Source organism: Porites lutea, chromosome 12, assembly GCF_958299795.1.
Source record: "Porites lutea chromosome 12, jaPorLute2.1, whole genome shotgun sequence".
NCBI lineage: Eukaryota > Metazoa > Cnidaria > Anthozoa > Scleractinia > Poritidae > Porites > Porites lutea.
Genome location: NC_133212.1, coordinates 6,229,608 through 6,250,751, shown reverse-complemented (window position 1 = coordinate 6,250,751; position 21,144 = coordinate 6,229,608). Strand labels below are relative to the sequence as shown.

The 21,144-nt window shown below is 37.0% G+C and overlaps 3 protein-coding genes across 4 annotated transcripts; 2 read left to right on the top strand and 1 right to left on the bottom strand.

Annotated features, from left to right (window-relative positions):
- Window positions 1–6,052: 6,052 nt before the first annotated feature.
- Window positions 6,053–12,700, bottom strand: LOC140921481 (N-sulphoglucosamine sulphohydrolase-like). Of its 2 annotated transcripts, none has more exons than XM_073371483.1 (4): window positions 12,405–12,700; window positions 11,199–11,350; window positions 9,411–9,600; window positions 6,053–8,553 (listed from the first exon to the last, which is right to left on the bottom strand). In XM_073371483.1, exons 1-4 carry the CDS (start codon window positions 12,670–12,672, stop codon window positions 7,601–7,603), a joined length of 1,563 nt encoding a protein of 520 aa, XP_073227584.1. In that variant the 5' UTR covers window positions 12,673–12,700; the 3' UTR covers window positions 6,053–7,600. The 2 variants fall into 2 exon arrangements, with proteins under 2 accessions (XP_073227584.1, XP_073227585.1); XM_073371484.1 differs by having other exon boundaries at window positions 12,422–12,561.
- A 48-nt stretch (window positions 12,701–12,748) lies between these two features.
- On the top strand, window positions 12,749–17,976 carry LOC140921485 (S-methyl-5'-thioadenosine phosphorylase-like). Its single transcript, XM_073371487.1, has 7 exons — window positions 12,749–12,841; window positions 13,212–13,298; window positions 13,670–13,728; window positions 14,684–14,954; window positions 16,138–16,377; window positions 16,970–17,092; window positions 17,757–17,976. Exons 1-7 carry the CDS (start codon window positions 12,824–12,826, stop codon window positions 17,793–17,795), a joined length of 837 nt encoding a protein of 278 aa, XP_073227588.1. The 5' UTR covers window positions 12,749–12,823; the 3' UTR covers window positions 17,796–17,976.
- A 1,365-nt stretch (window positions 17,977–19,341) lies between these two features.
- Window positions 19,342–20,493, top strand: LOC140954091 (ELAV-like protein 1-B). Its single transcript, XM_073403493.1, has one exon. It carries the CDS (start codon window positions 19,395–19,397, stop codon window positions 20,409–20,411), a length of 1,017 nt encoding a protein of 338 aa, XP_073259594.1. The 5' UTR covers window positions 19,342–19,394; the 3' UTR covers window positions 20,412–20,493.
- The last annotated feature ends 651 nt before the right edge of the window (window positions 20,494–21,144 follow it).

The window sequence follows — 21,144 nt, the reverse complement described above, 5'->3', positions numbered from 1 at the left end:
ATAAATATTTAGAATGTAACAGAGTAAACCCACTTCAACAAATTTCTCCGTTTATACAACTCGTAGCTAGACAGCTACATAGCTATTGGAGTTCAATTTACTTTCGCTTCTGTGTTTATTTTCGCAGTTTCCTAATTAAGGCTGTAGTTTTTGTGCAAAATATCAAGAAGGGAGATTTTTTAATTGAGAGGGATTGCAAACAGTGATCCAGAGGAGGAAAACGCCGAAATCGTGGTTGGAAAAAAAGACCCAAGATTCAGGAATATGATTGAGGTAACAATGTCTTTAAAAATTGATGAACACACTAGCCGCAAGCTTTATCGCTGAGGCGATCAAAGATTACGTTTGACACGCCTGATTGAGTTTATTTTTTCCTTAATTTAATATTTCATGGACCTGAAGAATATTTCTATCGGCCTGATTTTGGTTTGATTTGCCTTGGTGAAGGCTGAGACCAAATCTTTGTCCAGTGAAATTAGTTTCTTAAAAACAGCTGCTGTGCTAAAGAAGGTTTATTTCATTGAAATATTTACAGGTGTTGTGAGGTCCAGTTTTTGGTCCAGAAAAGAAAGAAAATGAAATTAATGAATCTATTTTGACATTATGGTATAGGGTTAGGTCTGTTCAGATATGTGCTTCTGATTGGCTGAAAAAGAAATTTCATTAAAATTACAACTTTATTGTGTGAACTACTTTCCTTCCAAATTGTTGCTGAGGATAAAAACCAATAAATATTTAGGTGAGAAAAACCTTAATAGAAATTGTCTGCCCGAGTAAATGAAAGAAATTCAGAGAAGAGAGTGATTAAGAAATATTTTAAGCATTAGCAAGATTTTGTGTTGTACTTTATATTTATCCCTTAATGGTCATCTATATAGATTTTTATGAGAAAAAGATGCTTTTTGACAACTCTTTCAAATGTTCAACCATAACCATTAGAACATGCATATAACCTTTCGAGATGATAAAAAATGGATTATACGCAGGCTTTATTACATATCTTTTGAGTTTGTTGAAGTCTTACAAGTTGTAGAGAGAAACAAAATGAAAAATTTAAATCATTAATAAGCTTGAGGACATTTCCAGTAAAAAATAAGGTGTGTTGACCAAGAATTTTTAAAACATTTTGCTAGATTTAGAAATCCACTTCCATCCATTAGGATTTTGTTGGACTAAATCACAACAGTTTTGAAGTAAATGAAACTCTTGAGTAAACTGTAGGAACTTTTTAGCAACTGCTGTTTTTCAAGTTTATTAGTACGTATTTTGGTAGGAAAAATTATTATGGTGAAAACAGTTTTACAGTAACAATATTTAGGCTGCATTTCAAGTACAATGGATTGTTGGAAATTCAACGGCCACAGCTAATAAGATTACCAGGCAAATTAAACTGTTTGGTAGATGTCAGTTTTTTGTGCTCTTAAAACAAATCTGACTTGGGGGAGCCCGTGCTCAAGATGCTTAGAGGTATGGAATTTTCAGCGGTAACCACAGAAACTCAAATATATTTTTTAATATACTGGTTAATTTTCATCTATGAGAGTAGTGAATACCAGGGGGTCACTTCAAGATCTGTTTGGAATTTATGAGAATTCTTCCTCAGAAAGCAATATTTTTTATTCCAACTTGGGGCTCTAAACTGTCAGAATGCAAACTGCTAAACTAAGGGCTTTATTGGCCAGCCAGTTTACAATTTGACAAATGTTTGGTCTAGACACGTTTCAATCAATAAATGATTTTAAAGGAACTTAAACATGGACACGTACTGAAAAAAACAGCTGGTATCTGTCAATTAGTGGGTTCGTGCCCATTTCGCCTTCATAGTCAATATGCCTGCCACATTTTAGCGAAGCAATATATTTTCTAAAGATGGTTTATACATGTTTGATGTTATGTGATATCCAGGATATACTTTCCTACAACTCAGCAGGTCACTGACAAAAAAATTCATATCTATATATGTTTTCAAGCGATGATAATTTTCATTTATATTCAAATCCTGTTTTTCCTGAGTACTTTGTATTAAAAATCCTTTTGGTTTATATTTTTATCTGTTAGTTTATCCTTCAGGATCTTTAGCTCATGAAGATTGTAGATTTGGCTACAAGTTCAACTTGGTCATAAGAAGGTGTTGCTTGAAAAAAAAAATTTGGAAAGATAATGTGCAACTTGCTCAAATGTCCATTTTTGTGTTATGTAGGTGTGTAGGCAAAAGAATTCTTCACAGATAAGATAAGGTGTATGAATATTTATGGCGTAAATGCAACAAAAATGTGCTTTTTACTTTGTTTATATTTTCACTTCACTAAAGCAATGCAATTTGGATTCAACAAATTCCAAGATATCCAAAATTAATTCTCCTGTTTTGCTTTCCCTTCATCGTTTTCTACCAAAAAGGTTTGTTAGAACTATTGTATTCTAATCATTTTAAAAGCAGTGATCCCAACACTGTGTTTTTTTCCGAAATAATTTTTTTTATTTAAATCCATCATGCAATTCTGTTTTCAGAACTGAATTTAACTGTGAAGTGAACTCTTGCTGTGCCGTGTTCATAACCAACTGACAAATTGTGCCAAATATTCCTTTCACTCACAGAAAACATCACTTTTATATTAGAATTATAATATATTGTCAAATTTAGATTTTGAGAAGATTCATGGACAAAAATAAGCATGTAATAAAGTGAATTCAATGTAAAACTTTTCTGTCCATGTAATTTACATTATTGCAAAAAAATCAAACATCTGCCTGAGAATAAAGAAAATAAAATGTAAATTTTGTCTTTTTGTAATCTCACACACTGATATTTTGAAGAAGGAATACACCGAAATGAAACTTAAATGGCAGTTCTTATTTTCTTCTTTAAATTGATAAACTATAGGGCAATTTTCTGAACTAATTTTTGATTTCCAAACATTCTAGGTTGAAGCATACACATGCTAGAAACAGACCCAGGTAGTAAGAGGTGAATTTCTCCTTTCAGCAATTTAATTGACTTCTGAAAAATTATTGTTATGAAAATTTTTATCTTAAAATGTAATTGCTTGCAGTGTAGTAATTGTGGCACCAAATGTGTGAAGGTTTTCAGGTTCCTTTTGAATTTATTCAAGGCATTAGTGTATTAGAAAGACCAAATGAAAGTAATTCTTAAGATATCTAAAATATTCGGTGCTTGAATATTTTGGTGTGAAAAATAACCTTTGTCTCAAATTGACTATCTTCCTGTTCAGGAGTTTTTGAATTAAATATTCATAAAGTGTAAATTTTCTTTGATCTAAAGCTCGACCCTATCACCATTACCAAAAAAAAGAGATTAAAATGAGAGATTTGTGTGATAGCTTTCTGTAGAATGTAGCCCAAAATCCCTTTGGTTTTGTTTTGGTAAATCTACCTTTGTGATAACAATACACTTGTTAGTGTAAAAAAAAATAATTTTCTCTTCCTGCTATGAGATTCAGAAAATAGTAAAACATTCTCTTTTGTTTGCTGCACCAACACTGATCCTACAGGGAAATTTAAGTGAACACAACAAAATACTCTGTGAGGATAAGAGTTGCAAGCCTCAGTTTCCTAATAAATTTATACCAAAAAAAATAATTATAAAAAAAGACATATCTTGAGCCATTACTGAAAGAAATTGTAAAAGGAAAATGTGTGCATTAAAAATGCGTTAAATATATTTTCATATTATGCAGCAGGTTTCACTTTGCCTTGATGCACCCTCTCAATTTTTGAGTTATTATATTTTTTAACGTAAGGATGGTCTAGCTGGTTTCTAGTTTGTGGTAAAACAAAATAGACATCTTCATGGAAGTTGACATTTTTTTAAAATGTTTGTGCATAATGCCCAGTGGCAATTTATACAGTTTGTTGTAGCACACAAAAATGGTTAGAAAATGAAGCATAAAATGCTGTTTTCATTCTTAACACTATTTCTTTGTTTTAATTTTGGCCCATTTTTGTTTTTACCTTTTAGCTGTCAGAAATGAGTAGATGTGCATTGAATCAGAATTTCATGTCTGTGAGTTGTCACTCTGTTTTAAATGATTGTTGATATAAACTGTAGGCAGGTGCCAAAGAGGGGATCATTAAGCCCTTCACCTACACGAGTGCTGAAAAATCAGGAAATAAAAATTTAAATTAGAATGAAAAATAAAGAGCTTTCTTTTGGATGATAGCATCAAGACATTTTTTCCAACTATTTAAAATATTTTTCACTATTCAAAAAAATGTCTCCATAACTTAGTTTAGGTAAAGGTAAATAATAATATTATATTTCTGTTTTTTGCCTTGAATAATTATTATTGCTGTAGTCTTAACACAATCAAACCATACTGTGAAATTAGTGAAAAAAAAAATCCAAATATGGAACAGGGAAAAAGAGCAGAAAATGTGAATCTAAAAGGGAAAATTTAGTCGTTTAGTTACTGGTGTTTTATTTTTGGCTATAATTAAGTACCCTCAAATAGCAAACAGACAGCCCTTGATATTAAGGTTGGGGGTTTATTAATCATGTGCAACATCCTCAATGACAGGATAAAAATTTCCTGCCTGTATTTGTGAAATTCCTTGGGTCAACATTTTGTAATGCATAGCTTGATGTTTGGGCTAAGTAACTGACAAATGTGGAAACCACACCTAAAAAAAATTATTTGCCGAGATGGTGTTTTAAAAGGGTCAGTTTCGTAATGTCCTAGAAGAGGCAATTGGAAAATTAATCCCATGGCAATCAAAACATCCTCTGAGGTTTAATGTAAACATACTGAAATCCCATAAGAGCATTTACTTCAAATCCACTTTAACTGTGTCAGAACACAATTAAATAATTGACCCCAATGATAGCCTCAGAAAATGTTCTGCCACTTTGTTTTAAAAAATCACCTGGGGTTATGTACAACCATTTCAAATATTGCCATTCAATTCTGCACAAGATCTTATGAATGACATGCTATCGGAAAGTATCTTAAGCAGAAGTAAACAACATCCAAATTTTGTTTCCTTTCATTAAGATCATGGCAGGTATCTGCAGAGATTGTAAACAAAGTAAAGCAGAACTCTTTTCAAAAAATAACTCTCACTGTCATCGTACCAAGATGAAGTTATGGCAAGATTATTAATTTCAATTGTTAACTTTTAAATGCACACACAAAATCCTATGGTTTTACCATTCATAGGAAACCTCTTTAAAGGACTTTCACGTAGTACAATTTTCTTCCTTAGGATTTGACAAAAATAATTTTTTTATGAATTCTTTCTTCGGCATCATTAGCAGTGGAAGAGTCAACTTTTTCAAATTTTTTGTCTGATACTTGGGAGGTCAAGAAGGAAACACTTGACAACATGTACAAATAAGACAGTAGCCTAAATATAGCAAAAAAAGTATTTTACAAGAATAACTTTCTACCAATTTTCCCCTTGTTATGAGGATATTAATGTGCCATTGGTATTGACCAAGTAATGCAGATGCTTATAAAACAACTTGTTTTCTCTCCAAACCCAGCATTTATAAAAAAAATAATAATTATATATCAATCAGGTTTGTTTGATTCCATGTTTGCTTCAAGATATCATAAAAATAATTGATAGCTATGTTCTATTTTTTCCTGCAGTCCATTACTTTTCTTCATATATAACAAATTGTACATACGGCTAATGAACATTTGCCACTATCCATTTTATGATGTTTATTCTTGGGAAAAATAACATTGATTTAATAGCAGTGGAATATTTTGAAAAACTGCATGAAAATAAAACTCATCAATGAGTCTGTGAAAGCACTCTGCATTGTTGATTTTCATTGGTTAAGAATCAAGAAAGAGAAAGCTAAGGTTATTGATATTGACAGTAAGACAGGAAAAGATGACTACAATTTTAAAGGTTTTCATGATTTTATTTTACTGTATTTTTTTCTTATTTAATTTGTCATTAATAAATCACTTGCAGTGATCATACATCTTACATTTAAAATGACAGTGTCACCCAAGTCTAGGGTGTGTCTTTTTGGGAAAATTCGTGGACACAAAAATTGTTTTTCTTTCTTTCTGTTTTTGAATTCCAATGAGAGATTTGGTATCTACAGAATCTATTCTCAAGAAATCTTCAGTATATCAAAAATAATTATCAAAAAATAAATTTCAAAATAACATGATCTGTACATTTTGTGGGTATGCATCTGAGAAAATATATATAAAAAATATGTATGTGGCAAGCAGTTTATGAATAAAAATCTGTGACCTGTCAAGTTTTTTATGCCTCTTGCCATTGTTGCTGTCTCACTGACAAATCCATTTAAAGATGTTTTGGTTTCTTTCCTGCATGGCAATGCACCTTTTGTACATGTAGCAACAATGGTAGCTAAAAATCTAGCAAAAGTATTAATTATAAATGGCAGCATTTCATGCTGTTATTTAGATCCACCATTTCTTGGTTATCACACATCTAAACTACAACCATGCAACAGGATTCAGAGTTGCCCCTCAAAAATTCCCCGACTGTTCACTGGCCTTGCATTAGGTGAATAATATATAAAAATTCAATCCAAGCTTATATTTGCTAGCCTGTATAACAGGTGTTATTTTTTCAATGGCGTGTGAAGATGAGCGAAGGCAAGCGTAAATTAAGTGAGAAGCACAGACACCGCACCTTTCCCATCATGTGTGTCTGGTGCTCCTCTCTCACTTCACGCCTTGACTTTGCTCGCCTGAAAATGCAAAAAAATAATGCCTGTTATGCAGGCTTACATTTGCTTGCTTTTTTTGTAGACCACCAATGCCACTATCTTCGTTTTCGATCTGTTATGCAGGCTTACATTTGCTTGCTTTTTTTGTAGACCACCAATGCCACTATCTTCGTTTTCGATCCCTTTTGGCTTTTCAAAGAATTCCCTGACTTTTTCCTGCCCTTGAAAAATCAAATTTTTTCCTTGATTTTTCACTGACCATGGAAACCCTGAGTGTTGAAAGTATTTCCCTGGACTATTTATTCATTATGATTATTTTTTACTTAATTAAATTACAGTGGAAGCCCGCCATACAGATGCCTTGGTAATAATTATGGTCACCTAGTTATTAAGGCCACTTTTTTTTCGGCCTGGAAAAATGGCCATACATTTCTACGTAGAAAACCCTTGTCAATACGGTCACCCATTAATACAACCAATAATTTCACCTTGTTTACTGGTATATAGCCACTTGTTCCAAATTTAGAAAATTAATATGCCTATGTCAATAGTATATGACATGTCAATTTCACTGATGAAGTAAGCTGAGCCCATTCTTAGACTACATACACTTAAAATGCATTCATGGCCAATTATTAAAAGAGTTTCATGTGTAGAAAGAAAAGTTTCAAGTAGTTTTCACAGTTACTGTACATGATATCTAAAGTCTGGTTGTTTATGAAAAAGATTTGGCCTCAGTTGTTCAAAGGCTGGATAGCTCTATCCACCAGAATGTGATGTATGGTGTCTTTGTCATTAAGGTCCTCGTTATGTCATGAAATTTGACCCTACCCTGGTAATACAGCTACCCCGCTTATACGGCCGAATTGTTTTGACCCTTTGGTGACCATATTAATGAGGTTCCACTGTAATTTATTATTCTTACACATCATTGTCCATGGAAAGGCATACCCCAGATCTTGGATATCGTCCTCTGTTTTCAAGCACACTGCCAGGCGAGCAGATCCATGGGTCACTTGTCAGATTTTGCCAAGCTGTCAGTTTGTCAAACATCTCCTTAAACACATCCTGAAAAGCGGGATTTCTGATCAGGTTTTTCAGCTCCTTGGGATCAGTTTTCAAGTTGTATAATTCCCACTGGTCACGATAATAATACTGATGCAACGTACGAAACCATCCAGTGGGTTTTCCCTCCTCTGTTCGATTCAAAAGATCTTGATATGTTGGTGACACAAAGAAATCCTGATCGATGGGAAACGGCATCTTGTAGTTTAGATTGTGAATCAGTTTGAAGGTTCCATTTCTAATGACTCTCATTGGATAATACATTGTCACTTCGTGTAAGTTGTGACTAGCGAACACAGTGTCCCATCCTGTTTTTGGTTCCTGCTGTAACACTGGTAATAATGATTTTCCTGTCAGTTGTACATTATTGCCCAAGACTTTGTACGAGGGGTAATCAACATCAAACCAGTCCAGAACAGTGGGTACTATATCCAAGAGACTCACTGTAGCTTCACTGATATCGCCCCAGCGTCCAGGAGCGTATGGTGATGACACAAGGTAAGGCTCTGCCATCCCTGGATCAAAAAGATTTGTCCGTCCAGTCGGAAAGGGGATGCCATTGTCAGAGCTGTAAATAACTAGCGTGTTGTCCTCAAAGCCTGCTTGCTTTAGTTCATTTAAGATCAATCCTATGCCTTGGTCAAGACGACTGATTGTAGTGTATTGTGCGGCAATGTCTTGTCTTGCAGCAGGTGTGTCCTGAACAAAATAAGGAACAATCACTTCCCCAGGGGAGTAAAGAACAGGTTTCCAGTCTGGTATAAGCCCCATGCCAGTTTCTCCATTTCCAAACTTCTCACAAAAATTCCCTGGAAAATAATAAGAAAAAAGCATTGAGTCTTAGATAACTTTTCTCCACTAATGCCCATGTCAAATGATCACTTCATAATACCATTGGCCATTTCTAGCAGAACTTTTATGTGATGTTATCAAGTGCTAGTCACTTATCATGGTGGTCATTTTTCAGTCAGATCTGGCCATGCATATTTTTCATCATTTCACTCTCACTTTAGTGTCTTAGACAAACAGAATCTGCTCTTTTGGACCTATTCATCACAACTGGCATTCAGTTTGTCTCCAAATGAGCAAAAATGTCATAATCATCCCTAAACTGTGCTGACTGTTTTTCTTTAATATGACTGTTTCACTGAGACCCATGTGAAACCCTGAGTGAAATGTATGTGAAAATTGAGTCTGAAAAGGTTGACATCATTTCACACCCTTTTCACATCTATTTCACAATACAAAATTTCACATCAATGTGACATATGCATGTGAAATGCCTGTGAAAAGTATGTGAAAAACATGTGAAAATAGGCCATTTTATCATCTGGTTTTCGCATGACTTTCACACAATCATATACTCCTGGCAGTGGTTGAGCATAAACATTTTTGGCCAGTATTTAAACCGATTTTAGGCCATGTTTAACAAAAACGCATTCTAAGCTATTTTCAGTTTTCCCAACACTTGTGTCTAAACACCATTTATTGTGAACAATTTCACCACTGAAAAAGCACTTATTTTCTGAAATTAACCCTCTAAGTAAGATATCTGCAGATCCAATGATTTCTTAAACTGCGGCCTAACTTAGACTTCATTTAAATAACTGACACTTTCTGTTTCTCTTCAGTGGAACACACTGACAAAGCAGATTAGAGACATTACCATATTCAGGATGGGTGTGGCCACATCGATGAGGGTCATGGAAACCAATGTAAAGAAAGAATGGTCGCTTGTCTTCCAGGGATCCCTGAAGAAACTTCCGCGTCAATTCCTTTATATATGTAATGTTACGACCAACTTGAAGAATGGAATGGTGATCTTCTTCTGTGTATGAGAAGTCAAAACGATACACCTGCAAACAGATTAATTCTACTATCAATGAGCACAAGTCAGTGGAAGGGCGCAGGGGTGGTAGGGTTCCTTGGGTGTGTGCATGCTTCCCCTCCTAACCCATATCAGGGCTTTCACTAAGATTTTAAAGCAGCCATAGCAAATAAAGATTCATCAATTACATCTCACAAAAAATTATTGTGTTATTTTAAAATTTCTCATTTGATCAGCCATAACATCAAGTGAGCTCAGCTGTAATATGCCAGGTGTAATAAGTTACAGCCAGGGCGGTCATTAAGAGGCGGGGGTTGGGAATTTCCCCTGGCTACTAAGAACATAGCCCCCCGTTACTTTCATAGGAAAAAGGGAAAAAATAGAACCAAAAGAAAACACTAGCTGTCTGATTCCCCGCCTACTTGTTGTATTTACCCAGCAACTTGAAATCTTACTGACAGCCCTTGTTACAGCCCTTAATGACAGCTCAGTGACACTCCCTTCATCTAAACGTTAAATCCCCAGCTCCCCCCCCCCCCTCAAAAAATGCAAAAGCCAGAGCCACCACTTTGAACTGTAAGTTACAGCCACAAATAATAAAAGACATGGATTAAAGCTTTTTCTTAATTCAGTTCTTTCTCTTCAGGATGCAAGCTTCTAAAAAACGGAAGGCCAATTGATTGTCTGATTTGCACATGGGTGTCTGGCAACTCTTTTTTAAACCCAATATCCACAATCAGACTCATCTCCATGCATTTCCTTAAAATATTACGAGAATTTGATAAAAGAGCAAATCATACAATACAATACAATAGTTTATAGAAGAAATAGAAAACAAAGCAAAAGATCTCTCCAAATTAAAGGGGCTATCTAGAGGTTATCCCTAGTATATAAAAGACTCCCCAAAATAAAAGAGAAGAAAAATGTAAAATCTAGAATCTAAAACATTATACAGAGAAAAAATCTAAAAACTCAAAACTTGAATCAAAAACATCATTTGCTTATCATAATAATTATTGAAACTATTTACAGTCATATTAATTAATATTCATAACTCCTTATTCTGTTGCATAATAAAGTCAGCGATCGTGTGTGGAAAACATATTTAGGCAAGTTATTCCACACATTAACGATCTGTACAACAAAAGAATATTAATTTTGTAGCAGTTTAGGATGGCAACTTTTACATAGAGCTTATAATCATGATTGGCCCTATCATTTCCTTTGTTGATCGTTTTATTAATTATCACAACTGTTTCTCTTGACAATGTACAGACGTCGCTAGGAGAAAATTGACGTTGGTCTCCCTTTGGACCTAGAGGGTTACAATAAAGTGTCAGAATGGTTTAAAGTACACAAGGTTTCAAATCCCATGATAGAAAACTTATTAGCGTACACAAGGTTTCGCCCATTATGCTTTTCTTCTAACATGTCAACCAACAGGCTGCTGTGATGTCACTGGGCTGTTGATGAGTAGCTATAGTTTGACTTAGTATAAACTTTAAAAAAACATACCTAGAATTGATCAAGATGTCTTTTGAGCAATATTTGCCTGGATACCTTCAGAACATCTACAAATCTTAAAAGCTTCATTGTAAACAGGAATAAATGAAAAGAAAGACTCACTGATTCAGGGCCCACATGTTTCTTGCCTATGATTCCAGTTCGCACATTCGCCTTCTCCAATAACAGAGGCAAACTCCTGACTTCATCAAATGTGTTAAAGTGATGAACATCATGATGAAGTCCATACATTCCATTCTGGTGCTGTGGCAGACCTTGAAAATAATCACTTTGACACTCAAGCTCACCATTTAAGTACAGTGAAGCTTTGATATAACAACACTTAGTAAAACAAACATTTTTTTGTTCCCCCATTATAATAGTAAAATAAATGGGTAATACCTTGATTAACCCCAATTTGCCTAAATTCAAGGTCTTATGACCTCATGTCACAGACCTTTTCTGTTACAGAAAGCAAAATGAACAAGTAACAATGATTCTTAACTGAAATTGACGACTTATTAATGAGATCAAGCAAAACTAACTATGAGAGAACGACTGGAGAACTGACAATTTGACTAACAATAGACGACTGTTTAACTATGGCAATAGACAGATCGAAATGCACCAATTACTGATTACAAGTCTTCATAGCCAATAACATCACGGCTTAACTGACAGACCACCAATAACATCGCGACGTAATTGACCAATCAGATCAATAACCAGAGTATAATACCATCGAGTGACTATAACAACTCACTTTGACTCTGCAGATGACTACCGCACAGGTTGTCGAAACATCAGTCACTGTCAACAACAACAGTCCTATTCAGGACTACGTTCACCCGGACGATCACACTCGACCTACTTTTGAAATGACTCCTGGGTTCAAACCCTTCACAGTTCAATTTAATTTCAAAGATATATAAAGCATCAATCTCAGTAGTTTCTGGAAAACAGTGACTGTAGGTATAGGATAAGGATGGATTTTGGCAGTTAACTCTAGGATAGGGTACCCTGAGAGCAGGTGCTTTTCGATCTTCCTATATATGTTAGGAAGAGGAAGGGACCCTCTTCCTGACTTATCTAGGAAGATTGAAGGGCCTCTGCTCTCAGGGTACCCTATCCTAGAGTTAACTGCCAAAATCCATCCCTATACTAGGGTAAGGATAGGGTAGCAAAATTCAGTAACGCTTCCGGGGTCCCAGCGGCACATCCCCATCTTCAAAAGTACCCCCCCCCCCCCAACTAATAGGTTGTATTGGGTGATTTTGTTATGTTTATGATACATTACAGTTTCGCATTCGCTACTGTTCAAGAGTTCACCTGTTAATATGGCTGACCTGCTTGGGGAACAGCTACTCACAGAGGTAAAAGCGTTCCTAAAAATGACACTTCTCTTGGCCAGTTTGTTTAGATTAGGCGTTTTGCACACAGTGTTATTGTAGACCTGAGATTCGAAGCCTGCATCGTCTCCGATTATGACTAAAACATTCTTTTGCTCATCCAAACTAGCTTTCGTTGGAGCAGAGGGTACAATCACGAGAAGAAACATCACAAAAACACGCACCTGCAGCCCTCCGATTGCAGCCATTTTTTGCTCTAATTTTTTTGCTGCTTTGTAGTTTAGAATCCAGGCTCCCAATCTAACAACTACACTCGGTTACTGCAGAGAACGCCTTGTATTTTTTCGCTCCTGGGAGGTGTTTTTCGCAAACAACACGTGGAAGCCGGCAATTATAATCATGGCAGGGAAGATTAAGGTAAAAGTAAACTTTTGTAACACTTTTATTAACATTTATACCTTAAAGAAAGCACTTTAAGTTGTTGGTCACAGTTTTAGTTGCTTGAATGTTCGTATTCAGTTTTCCACTTGCAGCTTGTTCTAATGTCAATCATCAGGTCGAGTTAGCCCCTCTCTTAAATAACTAACAAACCAGCAATTCATGACCTGTCCTAATCCTTTACGATTTTACAAGCACTGCCCCTATCACATACATGCCAACTCTCCCGGATTTCCCAGGAGTCTCCCGGATACGACACCAATCTCCTGGTCTCCCATGTTGGTCACCATCGGGGTCCGGGAGATGTAGTGTGAGACAGACTTTTTAATGGAAAATCGACCTTTGATAGATTGGAATTATTGGTGGAAGTGGAATGGATGACCCTGATATTTTGGAAAACAGGCAAGAAAAGCACGTGACAACACCATATGGAAAGGTATGTTGATTTAATGCCAGTATTTAATAGGTGAGTTAACAACTGTTTTATAAACATAGGTATTGCCTAGGCAGCAATACGTGCTACAGCATAAATGACACACTTCTTTTAAAAGTGTGATGATGCTGCAAGTAACAAAGGTCATGAGAGGCCTTTGTGTAACTGAATCCTATTACATCCAGTTCCCATCCATAAATGTACTCCCGAATATCTGGCTCCCATATTTCTTTAGAACCCCGAATCCCGGGCTCCAAAATGGCCAAATCTTGGATCCTGAAAAACCTGTTGGGGACCCTCGTTATATGAAACTTAGGATAGGAGAATGAGGATACACATGATGCAGTTCTGATGTAAAGTTATTTTGCTTGTAGCCATCTGATGTTTTGATCCTTGGCAAAATAAAAGGAGTTGATTGTGTTGTGTTAGCCAGGTGAGTGCCTTAACGATCTACCATGCACATGAAAGTGTCCATTATAACTACTTCAAGTCCATAATTACAGTAAATATTTATATAATTTTTAAATCTCTTCCACCATATGGCGTGGAAGACACAACAGAGTAGGACTCCAATTTAGGTTTGGTCTTACAGATAACCCAACCATCCTAAGAGAGGTTGGCCACCCCGCTAGGGTCATCTACCTCTCCTACTTTTTTTGACCAGTGGTGGACGTGGGTTCTTTTATGTCTCACAAGAACCAAATAAGCGACAGCCCATTGATAGTCAAACAGTGTCTTTTAATTGTTCCATCAGTGTCCATGACATTAATGGTATTTGACCTTACCCTTATAGTGCTGCTATCTTTCCTCATGCACCCTTTGCTGCCTAAGTTTTCACTTTTATCCAACTTAACCTAACAGATTTGCTTATTATTTTTTGTGATATTTTGTATGAGGCTGGTTCCAAAAGCTTATTGAATAATTATCTTCACATGTGGGTAGAGAGGAGTTAACAACTTAACATCCATGAAGTGTCTTATCAGCCCTGCAGAGGGGTTCTCTGGATTTCAAGTGACGGGGATGATTGAATGGGGGCAAAAATCAAAACCCAACAAAGTCCCTAGGGCTTCCAACAAAACCCGAAAAAAATTCCAGACCCAAAATTAACCTCCCAAAAAATCCCTTGCTGGATTTCTGAGCCTTAGAAATTTCCAGAAAGTATTAAATGATATAACAAGAATAATACCCCCAAAAATCCTTACTTCAATCAAGCTGCCCCCAAAAAATACCTGCCAAATTTTCCTACCCAAAAAAATCCTTGAAGCAAAATTTCAAAATTTCAAACCCAAAAAAATCCTTCGATCATCCTCGTCACTTGAAATCCAGAGTACCCCATGGGCGTATCATTCACTGATACTACTTTCAGCGCCCTCCTTTGTATTCGACAGACATGGAAGAAAACATGATGTCATGCCTACAGATATCAATTACCGTGCAAATATTTATGCCCTGAAAGAAGAAGGTTGTACTCATGTTGTTGTGACATCAGCCTGTGGATCTTTGAAAGAGGAGTATGAGCCTGGCCATATAGTTTTTCCTGATCAGTTTATTGATCGGACAACCAAGAGGGTTTCAACATTTTACGATGGTAAACAAGGCAGTCCGAAAGGAATTTGCCATATGCCGATGCATGAGCCATATTGCCCACACACAAGAAAGGTTTGTAGAATTAATCCTTAGTTCCTATTAAAGGCCTATTTTCAACTAAACAGTTCTACTATAGCATTATTATGCACTTGTGATAACATTTAACTAGCTTTGCAGACACCTTGCTGTTACTTATCCACCATTAAAATGGACACTGAACTATTAAAATCTCTGGCAAAATTATCTCCCACTAATATAGAGTCTCACTTTTTACAACCCTAACTCAGGATACTGAGGGTGTCATGCTGGACCAGGAGTTGACTGTAAATTATGAAAATGGTTGACCTCCCAGGTTAGCTCAGTTGGAAGAGTGTTGGTCTGCTGGGCAGGCAGGCGGGAGTTCAAACTCTGGCCGAACCAACAACCATGGTCTTTAAAAACTGGAGAGATCATGCTAGTGATGATCATGTCATTGGGTAGTGACATTAAAGCCGTTAGTCTTGTCTCTTCTGTCCATACACATCATTTGGAAGGGAATGTAGAAGAACCTGTGACATGGTTCAAACAGGTCTATCTGACTGTCATCATTGGTCAGGGTGAGATAGGTGAGATCAAACGTAGACTGAAGTGGTGGCTGCATACATGATGACATCTGATCTCTCCTATTCGGTCCCTTTGTATCTCACCCACGGGCGGACCAGCTGGGAAAACTGGTTCAATTTAGGGTTTTATCTGTTGTTTTAAACAATCACCTCCCTTGAATAGTCGCCCCCTTTGACAGAAATCTTTAAAATAATCGCCTCCCTCGAATAATCGCCCCCCCCCCCCCCAACCCCTCTCACCCGTTTTTCTCTCTTTTATCCCCTCCCTGTCAAGTTAAAAATTGATGCTTTGGATGACAAACAATTGCTGAAGAGGAGTCTGATGCGCCAGCAAAACTGATCGGTGATGATTCTAGCTGTGATGTCGAAGATACTGACTTTGAAAATTAGCCAAGGAACCAAATTTAGAACACTTATAGAGCCCATGTTCAGTATGCTTGATGTGATTATTTTTTTATTTAATGGGATAGTAAAACAAAAATTATACAAGTATTTAGGGCGTGACTTCCAGTGAGCAATATTCAAAATAGCTGCCTCCCACGAATAGTAGCCCCCTTTTAGTGTGAAAAAAAAGAGTAATCGCCTCCAGCTGTCACTCGAGGAAATACAGGGAAACATATTTAGAAAAGGCTTTCTTTTGCCATTTTTTTTAGATTCTTACTGAAGCTGCCAAAGAACTGAAATTGCCTCATCATGAATCAGGCACAATGGTTGTTATTGAAGGCCCACGCTTCTCATCCAAGGCTGAAAGTAGAATGTTTAAAATGTGGGGTGGAGACATTATCGGTATGACAGCTGTTCCAGAAGTTGTCCTTGCTAATGAAGCTGGTCTTTGTTATGCCTCTATTTCTATGGTAACTGACTACGACTGCTGGAGAGATGACCATGATCCGGTAGGCTTTTGTCTGGTAGTGCGCCAGCCATGCTTCTGTTATGCCTGAAACTAAGCTCTCCATTCAGATTATTGTTCATGACGAGTAAAGGGTTGTGGTATTTTGGTACTCCCATATGTCAACTCTCCCAGACAAGGCACTGTTCTCACAGTCTCCCACATGGGTCACCATATTTGCCTTGGTATTAAGCCCATTTCTCCCCCCAATGTTTTTTTTATTTTATTTTATTTTTGATTTGAACATATGGTACAGTTTCCTTGTGGCATTTTGCACCCCACATTAGAATGAAGCTGTGCAAAGGGCAAAATGCACCATTTTCCTATCTTTGATTGGAGTGGGATCGAGGAGTCTAAACTTCTCATTTATTTTTGTTCATGATTGCAGGTTCCCCCAATTCTTCTCCACATTATATTATTCCAACTCTCCTTGATTATCCAGCATTTCTCCTGTATAATGCCCCTGCCCTCAGCATTTGATACCCCACCTTTTAAGGTAGTTTCCCTCAGCTTTAGTTTGATATGAATGTTTAATATGTGCTTGGTAATTTATTAAAATTTGAAACGATATTCTGTTGTTATTACCCATTACTTAGGTAAGTGTGGAAGCAGTTAAAAAGACATTTAAGGTCAATGTTGCAAATGCCAAGGAACTTCTGTTAAATGTTATTCCACGTATTGCTTCTGAAAAGTGGGCAGAAATCACCAAAGAGCGAGAGGTATTAATAATTATAATGATAATCTGCTTTATTATTTAAAATTAATGGGACTTATTATTGTTATATTTTGTGGTAAACTTAAGTCAATATATTGAATGCTGTTTCTATAATGACCCTAAATTTGTCCCTTGTAGTTTTATTTCGCACTAACTTCTTTTTACCTTAAAATATTTGTATCAAAATGATTTGAGAACTTACTAAATTATCAAAAGAATTCATCCAGAACTGAATGCATTCTCTAATGGAACTTCTTTGATAATGATAAAGCTCTGATTTTCCTGAGAGAAATCTGATGCTTTTCATCAATAAGATTAAAAGTTGAACAGGCTGAAAAAATAGGTGTAGAATAGTCCTTTTACTAGAGATGACGAGTGTCTCCAAAAGTTTAATAATTAGAAAAGATGCATTATAATTTTAGCCCACCAAAGATTTTTCTTTTTAAAGCTGTCCTGAAATTTCAAAACTTGGACCTTAGTCATCCTAGGAAATCTTAAAAGGACAAAACCTGGTTCAGTTTGTAATGTTCCTCAGTAATCGTTCTTAAACAAGTGGTTCCAGCTTTGGTACAAGAATTTAAAGTAATAATATTATAAATAAAAAAAAAACAAATATTATCAACTTATCATAATTAATTCTTATTCTTATTTTTATTTTTGCTTTTTAGGCTGCTGTCACAAATAACATAATGCTCCCTTCAAGCTGATATTTTATGAGGGAATTAGGGTTTCCAAAGTCACTTAGTATAAAGACATAAAACAATATTAGCTTACAAGGCACCCAACAAAGGAGTCAAATAATATTGTAGAAGTCAATGTGATAATTTAAGTAGCCAAATTATGTAAAAAGAGTGTATACTGTAATTTAAGCCATCACAGAACTGACAGGGTTTATATAATATTTTCATACGTATAAAATTTTAGAGTCTCAACAGATTTGGCTCTTGGTTCCCTAGAGGGGTCTGGACTGCAACTACATGAACCTCTTGCCCTTGCGGACTTCTATATCGAACTTTTCATGTGCACAAAAAGTTTGAAATTTTAATCAATATTATTACTCTTAACATATCTAATTTTGGTTGTCCCACAAATTAAGATTGAGTGGCCCATATGGAAATTTTAACTTACTGAGGAGTAGCCTGTTCTAGGTGTTCAGTGAAGAGCAGCCGCATTGTAAAAATACCAAGGTCAAACCACAGGGCGCCCACACAATCTGTGTGTGAAACCGATTGTTATTTCATAGTAAATGTACTGGATTTACCGTTTGCTGCACCCATAGCGATATATCGCTAAGTATGTATATAAATCAATGGTAAATAAGGAGCAATTTCAGAATAACCGGCCACATCATTTGCATTTGCCAGAACGCTTTAAAGAACGAGGTATAACACAATAGGCTCTTTTGTTATTCAATGAGGATTTTGAGTTCGCCTGAACGGCCTAAATGGCGAACTCAAAATCCTTCATAATAGCTCAAAAAACCACTTTTGAGGCAAAAGAATGACAATATACCACAGGTAAGGTAATTCAACGTTTATTTTAACATTGATTTATTTACATACTTAGCTATATATCACTTTGAGTGAGGCAAACAGTAAATCCAATACTTTTACTATAAAATAACATTGGTTACACACACAGATTGTGTGGGTGCCCTGTGGTCAAACAAAGGCAGTCTGGTGCAAAAAAAAATAGGATAGAGTGCCTCTGATCTCCCACTTCCTGTAACTCCAGCCCTGGCATGTTTTCACACTAGTTATCATGATAGCCCTAGCCCCCCATACAGACATTCTTAGGGCTTTGTCCTGCGTTCCTTCCTTGGGGAAGATTGCATGGTGAGCTAAAAGAACGTCTGCGTGGGAGGCTACTATCATGAATGGGGCACATATCATCCTGGCTCCTGGAACAGACTGGTTAATACGGAATCTGATGCCGATTATTTTAATTGAATTTCAAACTTTGATGTAGATTTATACTGGTATTAACCAAACGTTTGAAATTCTGCCAAACAAGACAAAAAGGAGAAAAATATGGGAAAAATAAAGCATGTGAACATAAAAAATATTACTAATGTTATCCCCTTTCCCCTCTGTCGCGTGTCTCGTTCTCTCGCCCCAAAGACCGCCTGTGCGCCCCCTATGTTTAGTCGCGCGTTGCGTGCCCTCGGCGACCGCGTAGGACTGGGCGAAACATGTGCTTCATTTCCTCCGGGGGGTGCTGCTTGTCGACATTTGTAGCTTTTGAGAAAAGCTCTTGATACAATTTTCATGTTTTTGTGGGGACTGTACGGGGTGTTTTGCTGAGAAATGATGGCTGAGGTACTTTCTTCGAATGGTATCACTAACGACAGAGAAAAGAAACATGTTATCGTTAACTATCTGCCAGGAGACATCACAGAAGTTTTACTTCAAGCCATGTTTGCTTCTTGTGGTGCTATAACTGGAGTTCGCCTTATGCGAGACAAAAGCGGAGTTAGTCTTGGTTATGCGTTCGTAAACTACAGCAATGAAGTTGACGCAGCGAGAGCCATTGAAAGATTTGATGGGCATCAAATGGGTGCTAAAAAAATACGGGTTAGTTATGCTAGGCCATCGTCTGAGGAGATCAAGAATGCGAATCTTTACATCGCCGGTTTACCGAAATCTACTAGCGAGGACGAACTGAGAGCGTGGTTTAGCGTTTATGGGACTATAATTTCTTCAAAAGTTTTGACATTAGAAACTGGTGAAAGTCGTGGCGTTGGGTTTATTCGTTTTGACAAGCGCTCCGAGGCACAAGAAGCAATCGATTCCTTGAATGGTAAGAAATTACTAGATGGAACTAATTTGGTTGTTCGCTTTGCAAATCCACCGAAAGGAACTCAAACGCCGCAAGTATCTCCTAATATATCGCAGGGCCCGATGGTTGGAAACGAACCTCTAAGACCAGCATTAAATCACGGAGGAATCGGCCCTATTCGTCACGAATCTCCAAATCACCGCTTCTCGCCTTTCGGTCAGGTTCCGCCACGACCAAACGACGTTAGACAACCTTTCAACATGAACTCATTTCCCGAGCCCCAGAACTGTCCTTGTGTCTTCGTGTATGGCTTACCACAACAAAAGGAGGACAAGGAACCTTTAAATGAGTTACTTTTGTATCGTCTGTTTTCCCCACACGGCGCCATTTTGTCCATACATGCAAAAGAAGGCAGTGCTTATGCGTTTGTGAACATGATGAAATATGAGGAAGCCGTGAAAGCAGTTGGGAACTTGAATGGTTATTACCTTCAGCAGCATAACATACATCTACAGGTGTCATTTAAAAAGAATAAACCCCAGTAGGTAGGAAAGACGTTACTGTTCACCGCAAAGAGTACAGACGCAGTGCATGTCACTCAGTTGACTCACTCACACAGTTCATGCTTTCATGCATGATAGTTGAATAGGCCTGATATTACTAACCTCAGTTAGTAATACAGGCTATTCTCTCTTAACGGACACCTCTATAAGACGGACACCTCTGTAAAATGGACACTCAGAGTTGGTCCCTGCCTTTCTTTACTTCCTGTATTTGACTCTCTATAAGACGGACATCTCTCTAAGACGGACACATACTGCAGGCCCCCGAGGTGTCCGTCTTAGAAGGAGTTGACTGTATCTGCGAGGCAGTGCCAGATCCTTGTTCAGGGCCCCCATGGACTCAACAAATTACTGGAAGAGCATTTCGAATTTCCCTTCAACCTGATTTGCAAATTGACAATGGCTTTTTTAACTGGCCAGTCATGGCCCATACTTGAGTCCTGGCACACTGGGTGGGGAGGACAAGGATTTTGGTACTGTTTTGATGACGAACTTAACCAGGCCCAGGTTGTTCAAACGTTGGATAGCGCTATCCACTGGATAAATCACTATCCAGCAGCTAAGTATTATAGAACCAATTGTGCTATCCAATGGATAGTGATTTGTCCAGTGGATAGTGTTATCCACCCTTTGAACAATTGGAGCCAGAAGTTTAGTTCTGTATGTGGCGTAGGCTATTGCTGAATGTGAGTGTCAGATACTGTATTTCCTCAAA

What these genes read in the sequence shown, in the direction of transcription:
- LOC140921481 (XM_073371483.1), bottom strand. Translation starts at nt 12,672, where the DNA reads ATGGCTGCAATCGGAGGGCTGCAGGTGCGTGTTTTTGTGATGTTTCTT. An exon ending in AACATGTGGGCCCTGAATCA is followed by an intron (nt 9,601 to 11,198) that starts GTGAGTCTTTCT and finishes ATCTGTTTGCAG; the next exon opens with GTGTATCGTTTTGACTTCTC. An exon ending in CCACACCCATCCTGAATATG is followed by an intron (nt 8,554 to 9,410) that starts GTAATGTCTCTA and finishes ATTATTTTCCAG; the next exon opens with GGAATTTTTGTGAGAAGTTT.
- LOC140954091 (XM_073403493.1), top strand. Translation starts at nt 19,395, where the DNA reads ATGATGGCTGAGGTACTTTCTTCGAATGGTATCACTAACGACAGAGAA.
- LOC140921485 (XM_073371487.1), top strand. An exon ending in ATTGCCCACACACAAGAAAG is followed by an intron (nt 14,955 to 16,137) that starts GTTTGTAGAATT and finishes CATTTTTTTTAG; the next exon opens with ATTCTTACTGAAGCTGCCAA. An exon ending in GGAGAGATGACCATGATCCG is followed by an intron (nt 16,378 to 16,969) that starts GTAGGCTTTTGT and finishes CCCATTACTTAG; the next exon opens with GTAAGTGTGGAAGCAGTTAA.